Here is a 20,416-nt window from a genome sequence, read left to right as displayed (position 1 = left end):
CGCTGTACTGATTGTGGATGATCAGCCATGATCACATTGAATGACGGTGCTGGCTTGAAGGGCCGAATGTCTATTCTTGCACCTATTGTCTATTGATGACTGGATAATCTTCCTAACAGTTATCCCTCCCAAAACCTTGAACCAGAAAGTGGAGATAGATGCTGTGCTGCAGTTGGTGATCAATCATATTGAAACTTCCCCAAATAATGAAGGGCCTAGATAGTGGATGTGGAGAGGATGTTTCCAGTATTGGGAGAGTCTAGGAACATGGGGCACATCCACAGAATAAAAGGGGCGTACCTTTAAGAATGGAGATGAGGAGGAATTTATTTTGTTAGAAGGTGGTGAATGTGGAATTTATTGGCACAGACGTCTGTAGATGCCAAGTCGTTGGGTATTTTTAAAGTGGAGGCTGATAGGTTCTTGATGAGTAAGGTTGTCAGGTTATGGGAAGAAGGCAGGAAAATTGAGTTGAGAGGGAAAAATAGACCAGCCATGATCGAATGGCAGAGCAGACCCAAGCCGCATGGGCTGATTCTACCCCATTGTCTTATGATCTATCTTTGTACCCAAATGAGACACTCGAGGGCTGAATGACCTACTCTTTAAAAAAAAAAAACATATATGAACGGTTCATAACTTTCTTAGTGCTTATCAAGCGAAAAACTGTTGCCACGGCCAAAATGGGTGCTTAACTCAATTTATAAATTTGCTGATGACACCACTAGTGGGCCAAATCATGAACAATGACAGGACGGAGTACAGGAAGGAGATGGAGAACTTAGTAACATGGTGTCAGAACAATTACACCCTCCTCAATGTCAGCAAGATTAAGGAACAAGTTATCAAATTTAGGAATCATGGTTCAGCATCAATGGTGCCAATGTAGAAATGGTTGAGAGCTTCTAATTCTTTGGTGTTAATATTCTCAACAAACTGTAATGGACCAACCGCATTAATGCAACAGCCAACAAAGCACACCAACGCCTCTTTTTCCATGGGACACTAAGGAAATTAAGCATATTCCCAATGACTCTTTTGCAGATGCACCACAGTAAGCATAATTTAGTTTGACTTAATTGTATTTATATAGCACCATCTGATTTGATTGTATAGCATGCAAAAAACAAAGCTTTTCACTGTACCTTGGCACCCTTAATAATAATAATAATCCTAAACTAACATCAAAAAGTTGTAATGTGGAAATTAAAAATAAAAACAAAATCTAAAGGGCCTGTCCCACGAGCATGCGACTCCATGCGGCAAGCGCGACCTAACGTGGTCGCTTGAGCCGTACGGCCTTGCGGGGCCTGTCCCACTTCGATCGCCGGAATCGTATGGAGTTATGCGGAACTGGTCCCGACATCGCGCAGGGCTCCGAAAAACTGACCGTGTTCAAAAATTCTGCGCGGCAACGGCCTGCCAGCCCGCAGTCGCCTTGACGCCATACGTCACGCGTGAACTTCCCGCGGACTTTGCTCGAACTTCATGTCACTCACTCGACCTCCGCGCAGCCCCCGCTTCTGGTTTGGTCGCGCTTGCCGCATGCAGTCGCATGCTTGTGGGACAGGCCCTTTAGGTCGCATGCTCATGGGACAGGCCCTTAAGAAACACAGTTTCTGGTCCAGGACCCTTCAACAGAATGTTATTTGTGCTCATTGAGTGATTAAAGTATTGTGAGAATACATGCCTCCATCTACTCAAGCAATGCATTCCAGAGTCCAACCACCCTCAGTGAAACATTTGTTCCATGGATTCCCTCTAAACTTGTTTATTACTTTTAAACCTATACCATCTACTTTGTGATACCTTTACTGTGTAGAATATATTTCTTACCATCTACCTTATTTGTACCTCTAAGAATGTGTTGGAAGGAACTGTGGATGCTGGTTTAAGAACGTTTAAGAATGTTGTATACTTCTATCGGATGCTTCTCCTGGTTCTCCACTGCTCGAGGGGAAACAAACCCACCCTATATATTCTCCTCATAACGTTCTGCTTCAAGCCGCATCCTGGTCAGTTTCCCCTGTATTCCCGAGTGCAATTACATAATTCCTGTATAGTAGCAAATAGATTGTGTACAGAATTCTGGCTATGGTTTATAAAATTTCCCTAAAATATCAAGGTGCTTGTATTCTATGCTCTGGATAACGGAGGCAAGTATTCTATATGCTTTCATGTCCTTATTTACGTGCTGTCACCATCGGGGGTCCTTGGACTTGTACACCAAGGTCCCTCAATGTTCCGAGAACCCCACCATTCACTGGGGTGAATTACACCATTATCCAACCATTATATGTCTTCCCAAAAAGTACATGATTACATTTCATCACTCTGCCTCCTTAACTGCTGATCAATATTATCTAACGGCCTATCAGTAAGCTGGAGCAACTCAGTGGGTCAGAGAGCATCTCTGGAGAAAATGAATAGGTGACGTTTCTGGTCGAGACCCTCCTTTCTACACAGCCTATCAGTGTCTTCTACACTGTAGGGATGGTGGGTGTATGGACAAGCTGCTAGAGGAAGTATGGCTGTTGAGGCTGGGACTATCCCAACGTTTAAGACAAAGTTAGACTGGTACATGGATAGGACAAGTTTGGAGGGTTATGGACCAAGCGCAGGCAGGTGGGACTAGTGTAGCTGGGACATGTTGGCCGGTGTGGGCAAGTTGGGCCGAAGGGCCTGTTTCCACACTATATCACTATAACTCTATAAGGTGTACAAACTAAATACAAATCCAATTATATCTAATGTATTTACTTAATTTATCTGCAATTTGCAGAAACTACTTTACAAGTGAAACCTGTTTCTGACCAAGCCTAGGTTGGGTATCAACATTAGTCCTTGTTATGATTTAAACTGCCTTGGGATCTTGTCGAACCTATATGTTATTAAACAGTGTGTGTTATTTGTGTGATTAAATTACATTGACTTCATTTTCTGTGCTATCACAAATTGTGCTTTGTTGACTAGGTTAGTTTAATCCATCTTTTATGTGTTAATGCTAATTCTGACTCCTGCGGTTTATCTGCGACTATACGATTATCATATGGGAGAGAGAGGACATGATAGTTTATCTTATCAATGGATGAAAGTCTCTGAAGTTTCACTTGGTTACCCGATGCTATGATATTGTGATTGTGTTGCATTGCCCGTTCTCTGCCCGTCACTATGGATTTTGAAAATAATTTGTGATCTCATTGCACTTTCTAGCCCTCTCCAATCTGCAATTCGAAGAGCTTGTTAAACATATTGTGATTATTTACTCTAAAACCAATGAATGGCCATTCATTTAATTAATTCTGTCCTTTCATTGACAAAATCATTTGCTAATGCTTGGGGATGTTATGCTTCTTTCAAACCAGCAGCAAAATCCCTGAATATTGTTTTAAACTTTGATTGGGTATCTTTGATACCACTCAACAGCTGGTCATAGGCTTGGCAGAACATTGTATACACTGTTTGCCGAATAATGAAAAATTAAAACTGGTTTGTTTCTTTCCATTCAGGTGATATTACTCAAAAGGGCTATGAAAAGAAAAAGGCCAAACTGCTGGCTCCATACATACCACAGACTGCAGGTAAGGTGAACATTGTTGACAAAATAGCAGATAGATGAAAAGGAATGTCTTTCTTGTCAATTCAGACCAACTGTTTAGCTAAGTGATACATCTCTCCCAAACAACTTCATGCAATGTCTTTGTTAAAACTGATATTGCCCTCTATGCTCTTCATATCCATGGGACACGTGTCTTTATCATGTTCTTATTAAACTGTTGAACATCCATTCTTGTCTTTATGCTTGCTATTATTGTAAAGTGTTCCCCTTGCTTTCAAATTCAGATACTCTCTTCAGAAGTGCAACTATGAGTCTCATGACAAGTATTGCTTTGTTTCTAATCTACTTTTGAATCTGTGACTTCCAAATTCATGTCCATCTTTTCCCACCTCCATTTAAAGTCTCCAATCAGATTTTTGTCTGTGCCACATCATTGAACTGTGCCTAATCATTATTGTAATACTCTTTTTCACACTCTTTTGCCTATCTGTAGGTTTAACGATTATTCTTAGTGTGTTTCATCTGTTGTCCTATTTAAGGGGATTGCTTTTACCTGATTGTGCATACCTGTCCATATGTCGCCTCAGATTACTTAGAATGGCTTGTCTACAAGAGTTAGATTTAGCTCTTAGGGCTAAGGGAATCAAGGGATATGGGGAAAATGCCGGAACGGTGTACTGATTATGATCATATTGAATGGAGGTGCTGGCTCGAAGGGCTGAATGACCTATTCCTGCACCTATTTTCCGTGTTTCTAATCCATTTGCATGTCCTTCAGCAAAGCTGAGAAATGGTGAAATCTGGATGATATCATAAAAATGTAATTGTTCACAACCTCACCTGACTGCTTAGTGACTTCTGTTTTTATAAACTTAATGACTAACAAATAGTCTATGAACTACTTCCAATTTTAACTTCAGAATACTGGAACAAGGTCTTCATTTCCTGTCACAAACTCCGTTCCCTCCCTGATCAGGCAATTCCTAGACGGTATTTTATTTGAAGCGGGATGGCAGGACTGTCATATGTTGATAGAATCGAGCGCTGGGCTTGTATACTCTGGAATTTAGAAGGATGAGAGGGAATCTTATTGAAACATATATAAGATTATTAAGGGTTTAGACGCGCTAGAGGCAGGAAACATGTTCCCGATGTTGGGGGAATCCAGAACCAGGGGCCACACTTTAAGAATAAGGGGTAAGCCATTTAGAATGGAGATGAGGAAAAACGTTTTCACATAGAGGGTTGTGAATCTGTGGAATTCTCTGCCTCAGGCAGTGGAGGCCAATTCTCCGGATGCTTTCAAGAGGGAGCTCTTAAAGATAGCGGAGTCAGGGGATATGGGGAGAAGGCAGGAACGGTGTACTGATTGTGGATGATCAGCCATGATCACAGTGAATGGCTCGAAGGGCTGAATGGCCTACTCCTGCACCTATTACCTATTGTCTATTGAACTGTTTGCAACCCCATTATCTGTATTAAAGGATTGGTCTACTTGTATTTAGGTGTTCCGACATGGTTGCACCCTCCGCTTCACCTACTTGCTGCAAATATGGCTATGAATATTCTTACTGCTATTCCTAACTACTTTGTTGCCCATAACGTGAATTAATCCAGAATCTCTGGAATCAGCATGCATTCAACTGTCATGTGTTCATTAGCATGTACTTGCTTATAGGACCACCAAACATACAGATTTAAAATTCCCATTTTCATGTTCAAATTCCTTCTTAGGTTTGCCCTGTTCTCTGTGAAGCTTCCTCCAGCTTTAACCCTCAAAGAACTCTGCATTCTTCCTATTGTGTACTTTCTATAACCTACGATTGGTAGCCATACCCTCAGCTGTTTTAGGCTAAAGCTCTTGAATTTTCTTACATTAAAAATCTAGACCGACAGTGAATTAGGTAGTGCTGGAAATAAACAGCTTAATATCTTAATTCCCCTTTGTCACAATTCTTGGCAAAACATTCCTTGTGTCTGTAAAGTGTTGAGCTGAAAAATAATTTCAGTACTTTGAGCTGTGAAACGACACTATCTTGTGAAAGGGCTAGGTTACCATGAGATGTTTTTAAATCAAAGACTGTACAAGCTAGTACAGATGTTTTGAGGTTTAGCTGTCCCCTGGGTAGAAAAAATTCTAAATGTCTTTGTTTTATTTATGTGTGCATTTGAAATATTTGTTCTACACTTAAGATCATTCGTAAGATTGGAATGCTGGAGAATATCGTAATGCTGATAGTTTCACAGGGTTGGCAGATTCTCAATTGTACTGCAGGAAACTAGGCCCTTCAGCCCAACTCATCATGCTGGCCAAGCTGCCAGCTTCAGTCAGTCCTATTTTCCAGTGCTTGTCCCATTTGTCCCTAAACCTTTTCTATTAGAGTTGGGGGAAGTCTGTTTTGGATTGTATAGAATTAAATTTGCTCGGTTCTTCATAAGTTATTAAATAGATGAGTTTTCTTTCGTAGCCAAATGTGTTTCCTCTGGTTATTACTCATTTAGGCGCAGATTTTCTTATGAAACAGAATAACAGGAAAAGACCAGATGATCCATCGAGCTTGCCCCATGTCCTCTTGCCGTTAGTATTATTTCTTAACACTTCGCATCCTTCATTTATAATGGCGAATAAGGAGAATAAAACTGTTGACCCTTTTTAGATGATTGAAGCTAGGCCAGGAGATAACATAGATAAAATGTTCACATGATATATGATGTAGCTCAGATTACTTGGTCAATGATTCGCTTGTAGTCTCACTGAATTGTCAAGTTGGAAAAAGGACTTTTGTAGCTTAATTGTTCTTCAACTTTTAACAGACACTTACTTACTTATTGTATGAGCAGCTGTATTTGACCGCTGGTTAGCTGATCATCATTATCCATTAAAAAAACGTTTTTCCTTTAAAAGGGCAAATTTGCTGTGCTTGAGTTTTTTTGCTTTTTCTTTGTACCATCTATCCATTCGCATCTGACTAGGAAACGGTGGCTGCAACCTGTTTATAGATTGTACGGATAGACAATGTCATTTGCTGTTTGTGGGGTTTGCTGCAGTGGCCTGGCTTTCGTAAAATACAGATTCCTGTCAGTTCCCCAGTGGGAGGAAGCTCGGCGGATCCTCTGTTCTTTATCTGTTTGCAGAGCTATGCTATTTCCTGATGAATGATGTTATTTATGATTGCCAAAAGTGCTGACCTGCGTAACAAGGTACCCCACAATTGCCTGTGCTTGCCATTCGGATCTTGGTAGTGTGCAGTTTTTCCTTTGTCTTGGTGTGCTCTGTTGAAGCTGTTTATTATTGATTGGGGATAGATACAAAATGCCGGAGTAACTCAGCGGAACAGGCAGCATCTCTGGATAGAAGGAATGGGCAACATTTTGAGTCGAGACCCTTCTTCAGACTCTTCTTCACCCATTCCTTCTATCCAGAGATGCTGCCTGTCCCGCTGAGTTACTTCAGCATTTTATGTATCTTCGGTGTAAACCGGGGCATGCTCTATTCAAGTTTCTTGAACTGTAGCAAAAAAATGATTATTTCGCAAACAGATTACTAATAGGACTACATATTTAAACTAGACTTTTCTTTGCAAATCATTGAAGTCTGCATACTTTTTTTCACAAAGCTGTTATTTAATAATAATCAGTGAACAGTGAAATACTGCTGAAGATTTTGTTTTTTGTGAAATCAGTAAATGTTCATGTGAAAGCATTCTTGTTATCTTTACACTCATGTATTTAATAATCTAACTTCATTTTTAAGCATATTGATTGATAAAAAACTTTACAATATGTTTACAGGAGATGGTGGTAATAATTTTACACTGGTTAATTTCATGTTTTGCATTATATTAATATCTTAATTTTTGTCAGTCTATAGGGATTTCATCCTATCCTATTTCAACAATCTGATTATTAATCTCTGCCAGTAAATTGTGCAACTCTACAGGGATACTGCTTGGTGGAAATGAAGCATTAATATTGTTTTATTGCTCTGTTGCCTCATTAAAAGCAAAGATCTTATAGCGGAGCAAGATAGGCTACTCCTGCTAAATACAATGGGCTGACGTGTAGTACGCTACAGAGGGGATTATGGGCATTTTTCCCCGCCCATTTTAGTAACCGGAGCCTACCTGACCCGACCCGACTCGCAGTGTAATCAATGAACAGTTTGTGTGTGTGATATAGGGTTAGATTCATCATTCTGTCAGTTCATACTTCTTGTCAAGAATAAAATTTGACTCTGGTAATTGTCTTTTTTAATATATTTTAAATCATTTCTTTTTAAATGGCTCACAAGCAGTGTTTGAGTTGATTTTGTAGTAACCGGAACCGACCCGACTCGCAGGGTAATTGACATTGCGGGGGAAGTTTTTGTGTGTGATATAGGGTTAGATTCATAATTCTGTTAGTTCATAATTCTTGTTAAAGAATAAAATGATTATAAACACACCTACATGAATGTGATATAAATGTATATAATCATATAACACACACAATTATATTTCTTCTGATCCAATGATGAACTTTATTTCAGACTTGACAAGGGACATTAAATAAGAAACATCGTAAACCTCCCCGCAACTTCACACACACTAGGCCTTATCCCCGGGCCGCGCACCCCCCCTCTCCTGCTGCCCCGGGCCGCGCACCCCCTCTCCCGCTGCCCCGAGCCGCGCACCCCCTCTCCCGCTGCCCCGGTCCGCGCACCCCCTCCGCTGCCCCGGGCCGCGCACCCCCTCTCCCGCTGCCCCGGGCCGCGCACACCCTCTCCCCGCTGCCCTGCGCCCCACACTCCCTCTCCCTCACACTCCCTCTCCCTCTCCCCGGGCCGCGCACACCCTCTCCCCGCTGCCCTGCGCCCCACACTCCCTCTCCCTCTCCCCGAGCCCCCCACTCCCTCTCCCCGCTGCGGAAACAAAGATCCGATCTTTGACCGGAAGCAAGATGGCGGAACAAGATGGCGGAGCAAGATGGCAGAACAAGATGGCGGGAGCTGGTTGCTAAAATGGGTCATATAATCACCCATGAATCCGCCCATGAGCGTACTAGACATTTGCATGAGAGTAACCCATCTTGCTCCGCTATAAGATCTTTGATTAAAAGGCTGTCAAACTGGATCATTGGATCAAATTGCAGGATCATTGTGCCTGTGCAGTACAAAACTAGTTCCAGTGCATAGTAAAATAAATTATTTGAATAGATTAAATGGGGGGGGGGGGGGGGGGGGGGGTAAGGGCAAACCAACAAACTATTTGTAAAAAGCATACAGCCATCGAAAAGCAAAGTGATTTTAATACTGTCATCCGACAAAGCAGTGTTTAAAATGGTTCCCTACTCATATCATTGTATAGTTGCTAATTTCATGACTTTCACTTGGATTCAAACTGCTCAAGCAATCAGAAATCCAAGTTGCAAGTCTGCAATCGGCTCTCGCCAGGTATTTTTTGGGCAATTTGCTTTCTCGGAGGTTTCAAATAATGATTGTGCGTTTCTTTTGTTGACTGATCATTTTTCTGTGTGCACAGCAGGGATAGCCCTTGTCTGTGCCTGCCTATTAGATCATAATATAGATCACATGCATTTTATATTTGTACAGCATTCATTTTCTAAAGCATAAAACAAACTGCTGTAGGAACGCAACAGGTTAGGCAACAACTGTGGAGTGAAAATGACATGACGATTCGCATTGGGACTCTTCTTCAGACTACTGTTTTCTTAAAGTTTATCCTGAAAATATTTTTTATTTATGAAGCACATATTTATAATATGTCTTGTAATGTCTTTAAGGCATTTGAAATTTACATTGAGGGTATAAATAATTAAATCTTGAGTATTTGTTATTTGATTACTTATGGCTCTGCTGATATAAGGGTAGGGATAAATTACACTCGCTGTACTTATGTACTAATTATGTATAATGTCGTCAGGATGGAGATTATGGGAACAAGTTGTAGATGCAAATACTGATGAGTTAGTCACTTCAAGAATTATCTGTTTGGTGGAAAATTAAAATGTGTTAAAAAGTATAACATGTGAGTTTACTTATTGATTTGACCAGCAACAAGTCACTTTTAACCTAACGGTGGAATCAACATGGAAACCTGATTTGATTTATAAATGTTCAAAGGATGCATTACTTTTAAATGGCCTGTGTGCTTGTGGCGTGAATGTTAGTCTTCAATCACAATTAGGTTGCATTCCTGTAAATTAAACAAAAGTATTTCATTCCTGTTGCTTGGTGTAGGTTTTGTTGTGTAAAATAGCGCTTTTAACAAACAATTAGTAGAGACTGGAAAGGATCATGAGAGGTAGTGTGAGGTATCCAAATTATTACTAAAAGGCAACTCATCAAAACAATACTGTCTTTGAAGATAGCAGTGTATACATTCCTTGAGTGTTTTTTTGTGAACTGGTGATTTTATGTGAGGTTTGCATATCTAGATGAGATCATGAAAGAATGTTGGTGGTTGAACAGACTCCTTTGTAATGTGATTTTCAGACATTTCAGTCATTACTTTACATCTGACACACAAAGGGCTACCTTCATAAGAGAATGTAACACTTCCAAAATGAGACCAAGTAGCCTTGCTTTTTATTGACCTTTCCCATAGCAGAAACTGCTGACTCTTGTCATTTATAAACAGACGTTTATACTTGTTGCTTTAGAACCCTGAGCTTATCATGTCAAGAGTTTATTAAATGGTCATTTTTTTAACTCAAACTGGCAACAAGTTAGTGCAAAAGAAAATGCTGGAGGAATTTAGTGTGTCAGGCTGAGTGAATCTGTGGATGGAATGGACAGGCCAGGTTTTCCCGTCCTAAAATGTCCTCTGTCCATTTCCCCCACAAATGCTGCCTGACCTGCCGAGTTCCTCCAGTACTTTTGTTTTTTGTTCAAGATTCCTCTATCTGCAGTTTCTAGTGTCTCCATCGTTAGTTCATATTCAGTTAAATGAACAGAATGTTACATAGAAACATAGAAATTAGGTGCAGGAGTAGGCCATTCGGCCCTTCGAGCCTGCACCGCCATTCAATATGATCATGGCTGATCATCAACTCAGTATCCCGTACCTGCCTTCTCTCCATACCCTCTGATCCCCTTGGCCACAAGGGCCACATCTAACTCCCTCTTAAATATAGCCAATGAACTGGCCTCAACTACCCTCTGTGGCAGAGAGTTCCAGAGATTCAATAGTCAATAGTCTATTTATTTGTCATTTGGACCCCTGGAGGTCCAAATGAAATGCCGTTTCTGCAGCCATACATTACACACAAATAAACCCCAGACACAACATAATTACATTTTACATAAACATCCATCACATAGCTGTGATGGAAGGCCAAAAAAACTTATCTCTCCACTGCACTCCCCCCCCCCCCCCCCCCCCCCCCCCGATGTCAGAGTCAAAGTCAAAGCCCCCGGCTGGCGATGGCGATTGTCCCGCGGCCATTGAAGCCACGCTGGGTGGTGCAAGGTCGCACACCGGGTCTTGGTGTTGAAGACCCTGGTGTGCGCTCGCATAGTCCCGCGGCCATTCCAAGCCGCGCGGGGCAGTAATGTTAGGCCCCGCTCCAGGAGCTCTTCGACCCCGCAACTCGGGCGGGAGAAGTCGCCGTTGCAGGAGCCCTGAAAAGCGGTCTCCCTCCAGGGATCCGCGGGCTCCCGGTGCCGCCATCCGCAGACCCGCAGTAGCAGCCTCCGAATCAGCAGCGGCAGCAGCAGCAGCGGCAGCGCTCCTCCACCGCTCCACCCGCTCCGGTCTCGGCCAGCTCCGCGACGGCGACGGTGAGTCGTAGCACCAGAGTCCCCGGTCTCTTCCTGTTGGAGGCCGCTCCTCATTGTAGCCCCAACGACAACTGAGACCCGATGAGAAAAGGTCGGGTCTCCAGTGCAGGGAGAGATTCAAAAGTTTCCCACCCCACCCCCACCCCCCCACACACACACCCCAACATAAAATAACAAAAACTACATAAAAACACAGACAAAAAATAATAAAAACGCGGACAGGCTGCAGAGGCCGCTGCTGACCAGAGTCGCGCCGCCTACCAGATTCACCACTGTGTGTGAAAAAAATTCTCCTCATCTCAGTTTTAAAGGATTTCCCCCTTATCCTTAAGCTGCGACCCCTTGTCCTGGACTTCCCCAACATCGGGAACAATCTTCCTGCATCTAGCCTGTGCAACCCATTAAGAATTTTGTAAGTTTCTATAAGATCCCCTCTCAATCTCCTAAATTCTAGAGAGTATAAACCAAGTCTATCCAGTCTTTCTTCATAAGCTGGTCATTACACAATTAACAACCCTTTTTAAATAACTTTACCACCGTTAATTTCCTGCTGCTTATCTGACTAAATATTATATACTTCTAGCCTTAGTTTTATTAAATTGATTGTGGTCAAATGGCATTATTTGCAGTTGAATAAATATAACAGGTGATATAAGGATTTCTGCTGATACATTTATTTCAGTGATTACATTGTAAAATCTCTCAACAATTTACATGTAGTTGATGTAATAACACAGTGCCCTCCATAATGTTTGGGACAAAGACATCTATTTATTTGCCTCCACAATTTGAGATTTGTAGCAGAAAAACATGGTTAAATTGCACATTGTCAGATTTTATTAAAGGGACTAAGGGAAAAAAAGTTGTGTCGGCACGGACTTGTAGGGCTGAGATGGCCTGTTTCCGTGCTGTAATTGTTATATGGTTATATGGTATTTTTATACATTTTGGTTTCACCATGTGGAAATTACAGCTGTGTTTATACATAATCCCCCCCATTTCAGGGCACCATAATGTTTGGGTGTTTGCAATTGCTCAGGTGTGTTTAAATGCCTCCTGAATGCGGGTATAAGAGAGCTCCCAGCACACCGTCTTTCATCTAGTCTTTCCATCACTTTTGCATACTTTTATTGCTGTTTTTCAACATGAGGACCAAAGTTGTGCCAACGAAAGTCAAATAAGTCATTATGAGAAACAAGAATAAAACTGTTAGAGATATCAGCCAAACCTTAGGCTTACCAAAATCAACTGTTCGGAACATCATTAAGAAGAAAGAGAGCACTGGTGAGCTTACTAATTGCAAAGGGACTGGTAGGCCAAGGAAGACCCCCACAGCTGATGACAGAAGAATTCTCTCTATAATAAAGCAAAATCCTCAAACACCTGTCCGACAGATCAGAAACACTCTTCAGGAGTCAGGTGTGGACTTGTCAATGACCACTGTCTGCAGAAAACTTCATGAACAGAAATGCAGAGACTATACTGGAAGATGCAAACCATGGGTTAGCTGCAAAAATAGGATGGCCAGGTTGCAGTTTGCCAAGAAGTACTTAAAAGAGCAACCATAGTTCTGGAAAAAGGTCTTGTGGAAAGATGAGACGAAGATTAACTTGTATCAGAGTGATGGCAAAAGCAAAGTATGGAGGAGAGAAGGAACTATCCAAGATCCAAAGCATACCACCTCATCTGTGAAACACAGTGGTGGGGATGTTATAGCCTGGGCCTGTATGGCTGCTGAAGGCACTGGCTCACTTATCTTCATTGATGATACAACTGCTGATGGTAGTAGCATAACAAATTCTGAAGTTTATAGACACATCCTATCTGCTCAAGTTCAAACAAATGCCTCAAACTCATTAGCTGGCAGTTCATTCTACAGCAAGACAATGATCCAAAACATACTGCTAAAGCAACCAAGGAGTTTTAAAAAACTAAAAAATGGTCAATTCTTGAGTGGCCAAGTCAATTACCTGATCTGAACCCAATTGAGCATGATTTTTATATGCTGAAGAGAAAACTGAAGGGGACTAGCCCCCAAAACAAGCATAAGCTAAAGATGACTGCAATACAGGCCTGGCAGAGCATCACCAGAGAAGACACTCAGCAACTGGTGATGTCCATGAATCACAGACTTCAAGCAGTCATTGACTGGAAAGGATATGCAACAAAATACTAAACATGACTACTTTCATTTACATGACATTGCTGTGTCCCAAACATCATGGTGCCCTGAAATGGGGGGACTATGTATAAGCACTGCTGTAATTTCTACACAGTGAAACAAAAATGAAAAAAAATGGCCTTTATTAAAATCTGACTGTGCAGTTTAACCGCATGTGATTTTTTTTCTATTACAAATCTCAAATCGTGGAGTGCAGAGGCACATAAATAAATGACGAGTCTTTGTCCCAAACATTATGGAGGGCACTGTAAATATGAATTATCTCAATTTAAGATGTTGTGTGCCTGGGTGGCTTTCTTAATGTTGCACAAATTTCCATGGCTTTATGAATAGCAGTCATCCCATAGATTGTAATGGGGCTATAATAGGCCAAATATAATGTAATTGCGACTATTGACAGCAAAGGAGCTTGGCCTTACACGTACATAATGTAAGTAACAAATTATGCCTGAATATATCATTTTATTGATTGATAGAAATTATTATTGTTGAGCTTTTGTTTTATGGAACAATGGATCCCGAGTCAAAGATTCGTACATCTACATCCCTCGACAGAAGCTCTCACCTTCTTAGTACCTCCAGTTTATTTTTTGAACCTAAGAAAATTCCAGATTTATTGCTCGTGCTTGCAAAATATGGCGTAATTCTCAGTTAACATTTGTGGAAAGTGCAGAAATATTTATAGATTATATTATAGAACAAGGTCATCGCTTGGTTAGCATTAGTCATAACATTTCCTCCACCCTAATGCTCAACACTGCTCTTCAAGGTTGTGTGCTCAGTCCCCTGTTCTACCCCCTGTTCACCCATGATAGAGTGGCTCAGTACAGTGTCAACTTGATCTTTAAGTTTGCTGATGATACTTCTGTTGTCAGCAGGTTCAAAAACAATGATGCGAAGAGGTACTGAAAATAGATTAGGAACCGTTTATTGGTCCCTGAACAACAACCTAGCCCTTTATTGTCAGCAAGTCTGTAGAGATGATCAACAGCTTCAGGATCCTAGCAATCAATCTCGCCAGGAACCTAACTTGGACTATTCATACTATGGTGATTAAGAAGTAATAACACCATATTTACTCCCTTTGACGTTCAAGAGAATTTAGCATGTCCATGAGAATTCTCTTGAACTTTATTAATGCAATATAGAAAATATTCTCATGGAATACATCTGAACCTGATATGACAACTATTCTAATGGAATACATCTGAACCTGATATGCAACTATTCTGCTCTTTATGGCTTGAGCATGCAGAGTGTAGTGACTTCATCCCAGTCTATCATGCACATCATTTCAGCCCAGTCCTCAATAATGTGTTCCATCAGGAGGGCTGGAAGAATTGTCATTCCCTTTGCCATCTTCTACCTTCTGGGAGAAGATACAGGAGCTTGCACCCTGCTACTCCTAACTCTACCTTATTTGATAATTCCCTTATTGCACTTTCTGTACTGCTTTGAATTGTACTATCTTTGCACCATTCTTGTATTTCTAGTTGCATCTTTCATTGGCACTGCAATCTTAAGGTTGGTGGAATGACACCATCCACCCTCAGCATGTGGTGCGCTTGTACCCATGGTCACTGGTGGAGATGTCTGATAATTCACAACATCTTTGCTGGGTGCACATCGAGCTGATGTTGTTGATTTATGAGAATGAGTTCTTGAGCCATTTGTAAATTGAACAATATTTTTTATTGTTTGTTAATTAACCCTTTGAACATTATGTTGATCCTCATTGGTGCTTGGCATTAATGAAGGGGATGCTGCTGATTTTTATGTTGATTCTTTTGGTCAGTGTATGGCAGCGAGAAAGAAACTATTCGATAAGGATCAGCACACTTTGTGCTGTTGTTGCAGAGTTCCAGGGATGCTGCTGACAGAGCAATTGAGATTTAGTGCTTAAATTTTGCGTTTATTCAGGCAGGTTTGTAGCTTTATTTGGGCAACTGTTTGTTAGTGGTACTCTTAATAAGAAGTATTGTGTGAATAATTTTTGTTACGAAGTTTTGAATACACTAGGTTTAAGTATAATTTACCTCCTGTATCCAGAATTGAGTTTGAATCGGCTCCTGCTAATATTGTGATCATATTGTCAGGTGTTTATCTTTTAGGCCATTGTTTAAAACAACTTCATCTTAATGTTGCATTAAACAAAGAAATGATAGCTTATCTAGTTAGCATAATGGTGAGAGTTCAAAGCTTGCATGTTCCTGTTAAGAGTGAAGTGCAAGCCAGATGGTAGCCAGAAAGCATGAATGATGAGAGAGGTTGACGCTCAGGTCAGGAAAAAAGGAGGCATGGGCCAGGTATTTTTAGCTGGGATCAAGTATATCACTGGAGTTAAAGGACTGACGAGCATATTTAAGAAGGAAATCAGGAGGGCAAAAAGGGGACAGAAGATAGCTTGGGCAGATAAGATTAAGGAGCATACAAAGATATTTTATGTATATTAAAGTAAAGATGATAACTAGAGAGAGAATAGGACCCCTCAAGGCCCCATTTTTGTGTGAAGCCATAGGAGATGGACCAAGTCCTCAATGAGAAATTCTCCTCTTTTTATTGTGGAGAAAGACATGAAGGCGAGGGATGGAAGGTTGTTTTTCGGACTGGAGATCTGTGATGAATGGTGTGTCTAAGGATTGGAGCTGGGTCCATTGCTATCTGTGGTTTATATCAATGATTTAAATGAGCCTGTACAAGGCATGATTAGTAAGTTTGCAGATGACGTTAAAGTTGGTGGTATTAGTGAAGATGGTTATCAAAGATAACAGCAGGATCTTGGTAAGCGGGGCTAGTGGCCTGAGCAACACCTAATTAATCTGATGTTGCATTTTGGGAAGTTAAACCAAGGCACAACCTTCACAGTGAACAGTAAGGCATTGTCATTGTCGAGCAGGGGAATCAAAGAGTGCAGGTACATAGTTTCCTGAAAGTGGCATCATTGATAGATAGGGTGGTAAAGAAAGCTTTTAGTTTATTGGCCTCTTCAGTTATGGTGTTGAAAATAGAAGTTGGGCGGTTATGTTACAGGTGTACAGGATGTTGCTGAGGCTGCATTCAGTTTTCTTCTACTTACTGTGGGAAAGATGTCACTAAGCTGGAAAGGGTGCAGAGAAGGGAGACAAAGATGCTGGAGAAACTCAGCGGGTGAGGCAGCATCTATGGAGCGAAGGAAATAGGCAACGTTTTGGGTCGAAATCCTTCTTCAGACCTTCTTCAGAGAAGATTTACAAGGATGCTGCCAAGACTCGGGGGCTTGCCGATGTATAGAAATTGGTCTTTATTCTTTGGAGCACAGGAAACTAAGAGGTGATTTTATAGAGGTGTATAAAATCATGGGAGGAATTGATTGGGCGAATACATGGAGTCTTTTACGTAGAGTTAGGGAATTGTGAACCAATTCCCTGCTTCTTCGAGCAGCGCTGATCCAGCTGTGCCCCAGGTTGTTACAGGGCCTCCGGCGACCCACTCCAGCAGCTGGTCTGCTTACTGTCCCTCCTTCTGACCCCTTCCTCTCTGGACGGGCATGCCCGCGGAACACTGGGGGTAACCTTCTGCCTGTAGAGGTGATCCTCTCGATCGTGTCACCAGCCTTGGTCCCCTCGATCGTGTCACCGGCCTTGGTCCCCTCGATCGTGTCACCGACTCTTTCTTCAGTACTCGGGGATGAGCTTCAGAGATGAGCAGGTGTTGGGCTCCACGGCTTTCTCCCTACAGGTTGCGGCCTGCCAGGTCTTCCTGCAATCGGCCATGTAGCCTGTCAGGTCACACCTGGCAGGACACTGGTCTGCGGTCGGCGAGCCGGCCTGTGACCGCATGTGTTTTCTCTGGGTGCTCCTTTTCCCTCCCACATTCCAAAGTCGTGCAGGTTTAGAGTAATAGGGTTCTGTAAATTGTCCCCGGTGTGTAGGATGGAACTAGTATACAGTTGATCGATGGTCAGCATGGACTTGGTGGGACATGGGTCCTGTTTCCACGCTGTATCTCTTAACATAAACTAAAAGTAAACAAAACAGGAGGTAGGTAGACACAAAATGCTGGAGTAACTCAGCGGAACAGGCAGCATCTCTGGAGAGAAGGAATAGATGGCATTTTAGATTGAGTCTCTTCGTCAGACTGATGCCAGAGGAGTGGGCTGGACAAAGATAGAATGTAGTCGGAGACAATAAGGCAGAAAGGGGGAAGGGGAGGGGATAGAGAGGGAGAGCAAGGGCTATTTGAAGTTAGAGGTCAATGTTCATATCGCTGGGGTGTAAGTTACCCAAGCGAAATATGAGGTGCAGTAAACCAGCGAGTTGCGGAGGGAACGGTCTCTGCGAAAGCAGAAAGGTCAGTGATTGGAACATATGGCCAGTAGTGGGATCCCGTTGGAGGTGGCGAAAATGTTGTAGGATTATATGCTGTGGCATCATCATCTGGTGCTAAAAGCAGGAAGCAGCCGTTTAAACTTCGGTATACAAAGAGATGGCAATGAATAGTGTCAAGTAAGGTGCGTAGAAGACATGTCAATTGGTAGCAAAGTTATTTTTCAGCAAAATGGCACCATGAAAAAATACCGATTTCCTCAGCAGAAAATGATTTTCAGCAGGGGCGGAAATCCCAGGGGACGGGGGGGGATGGGACAGGTAACACACATTCCCCCCCCCCCTGTTTTGAGAGGTGGGGGACGATCCCCCCCATGATTTGTAATCCATATTTTAAAACTTGGTGAAAGCTAAAAAGACTGATGATCGAGGGCACCAATTGCAACGAGACCGGGTGTGCTTGTACATCAGTCGATTAAAGTAAGCGTGCAGGTACAGCAAGCTGTGAAGAAAGCTAATGACGTGTTGGCCTTCATTGCAAGAAGATTTGAGTTTAGGAGCAAGGAGGTCCTACTGCAGTTGTACAGGGCCCTAGTGAGACCACACGTGGTGTATTGTGTGCGATTTTGTTCTCCTAATTTGAGGAAGGACATTATTGCTGTTGAGGGATTGCAGCATAGGTTCACCAGGTTAATTCCCGGGATGGCGAGGCGATATATGATGAAAGAATGGGTCGGCTGGGTTTGTATTCACTGGAATTTAGGATGAGAAGGAATCTTTTAGAAACAGCTAAAATTCAAGGATTGGACAGGATTAGTGAGGCTAGATGATGCAAGAAAAATATTCCTGATGTTGGGGGAGTCCAGAAACAGGGTCACAGTTTAAGATTAAGTGGTAGGCCATTTAGGACTATGAGGAAAAACATTTTCACCCAGAGAGTTGTGAATCTGTAGAAATATCCGCCACAGAAGGCAGTGGAGGCCAATTCACTGGATGTTTTCAAGAGAGTTAGATATAGCTCTTGGGGTTAACAGAATCAAGGGATGTGGGGAGAAAGCAAGAACGGGGTTACTGATTTTGGATGATCCGCCATGATCATATTTGAATGGCCTACTCCTGCACCTATTTTCTATGTTTCCATAATTCTTCAAATCTAATAATTTAATTACTAGTCCCACCCACCCCCCACTCCCAGTGCAAACATGTCATCATTGATACTTATGGTTATATTTTTGTCAAGTTTTCACCAGTTTTATTTTTTAACCTACACAACACATTTGTAGATTACTTTGCATGATCTCTTTGTAATAACTGCTTTCACACTTCCTAGTTATCTAGAAGCCATGGGCCAATATCTTGCTTGTGCTTTGTTTTCATGCTTGGGCAGAAATTAGTGTGTCTTTTGGACTACAAAGCTATCAATCTCACTCATTCTAACAGGATGTAAATTGGAAGGATATGATATCTGACTTCCATAAAACTTGAAATAAGATGCGATCTATATTGATAGCCCTAATTGGAATGCTGGCTGTGTGAGATTTTCGAGAGTGCTGTTAGTATCTCTACCACTGTGCCATTGGAAAGCTTCATATTGGGAGCAGATGCAGCAGAGATGGAGAAACTGAGAGTAGAAGATGGCATCTTTGAAAGAGGCAGGGTGGGGGGAAGCGTATTGGGGGGTGACTGAGGGAATTGATGGGTTTCTCGTGGCTGTCAATCGAAAGTCTGTCCCCTGTGATGGAGACAGAGAGACTGAGAAAGTGGAGAAAGGTGACAAATATAGTCTGGATACCTGATAGTGTGACCAGTTCCAGAAGCCGCTGCTTACATGTCTGGGCCAATTGAGTTTCTGGATGATGGTGACCCACAGGCTGATGACATGGGTGACTCGCCTCTATAATGCTAATGTATATCATGATTAGATGGCTAGACTCTCTTTTGTTGAAGCCAATCATTACTTGGCACTTATGTGTTTGAAAATCTTTGGAATCAGCCAAGCCAGCATTTTATCATCGTTTTGCTACATGGAGGCTTTGCCTGCTTCATTTACAGAAGAATTGCAAAAGGAATTGAACATTCATCAGCAAATATTTCCATTTGAGGGAATTGAGGATGACTGGATTCTGCACAATGTTCTGGGGCAGTATGTTTGATTGCCAAGAAAAAAATATTTTTGTTCAAGATATGATACAAGCTATTGAGGTGTTTATGGTTGATGTTTGTTGAGACATCAATTCAGTTTTTGTCACATTTGGTCAAGTGCTGTCTTAATGTCAAGGGCCTAACTCTCACCTCAGCTTAAATGAGAAAATTAAAACAAATTCTGCAGATGTGGGAAATCTGGAACTACTTAGCAGGTCAAACTGAATATGTGGAAGGAGAAATAAAAGTTATGCAATGTCAACTTTGCTTTGCAGGATGTTACCTGACCTGTTGAATGTTTCCAGCACTTTTTAATCTTAATTTAAAATTGTGATGGGGTCTGGAGCACAAATGATCCTGATGAACCCAAAGTTGGGAATTGATGAACAGGTTATTAGAATGTAAATGCCAATTGATGTTATTCTTGATGAGTACTTTCTTTGCTAGAC

At 41.8% G+C, this 20,416-nt stretch overlaps 1 protein-coding gene across 1 annotated transcript in view; it reads left to right on the top strand.

Moving 5' to 3' along the window:
• Positions 1 to 20,416, top strand: part of LOC129698938 (disco-interacting protein 2 homolog A-like) — a 233,352-nt gene that overhangs the window by 76,305 nt on the left and 136,631 nt on the right. The window contains exon 2 of the mRNA XM_055638423.1: positions 3,510 to 3,581. Coding sequence (XP_055494398.1) covers positions 3,510 to 3,581 — 72 coding nt within the window. The remainder of the gene's footprint in view (positions 1 to 3,509; positions 3,582 to 20,416) is intronic.

The sequence above is a fragment of the Leucoraja erinacea genome, chromosome 7 (assembly GCF_028641065.1).
Source record: "Leucoraja erinacea ecotype New England chromosome 7, Leri_hhj_1, whole genome shotgun sequence".
Lineage (NCBI taxonomy): Eukaryota > Metazoa > Chordata > Chondrichthyes > Rajiformes > Rajidae > Leucoraja > Leucoraja erinaceus.
The sequence above is the reverse complement of the archived record's forward strand: the minus strand, read 5'-3'. Positions and strand labels throughout refer to the sequence as shown.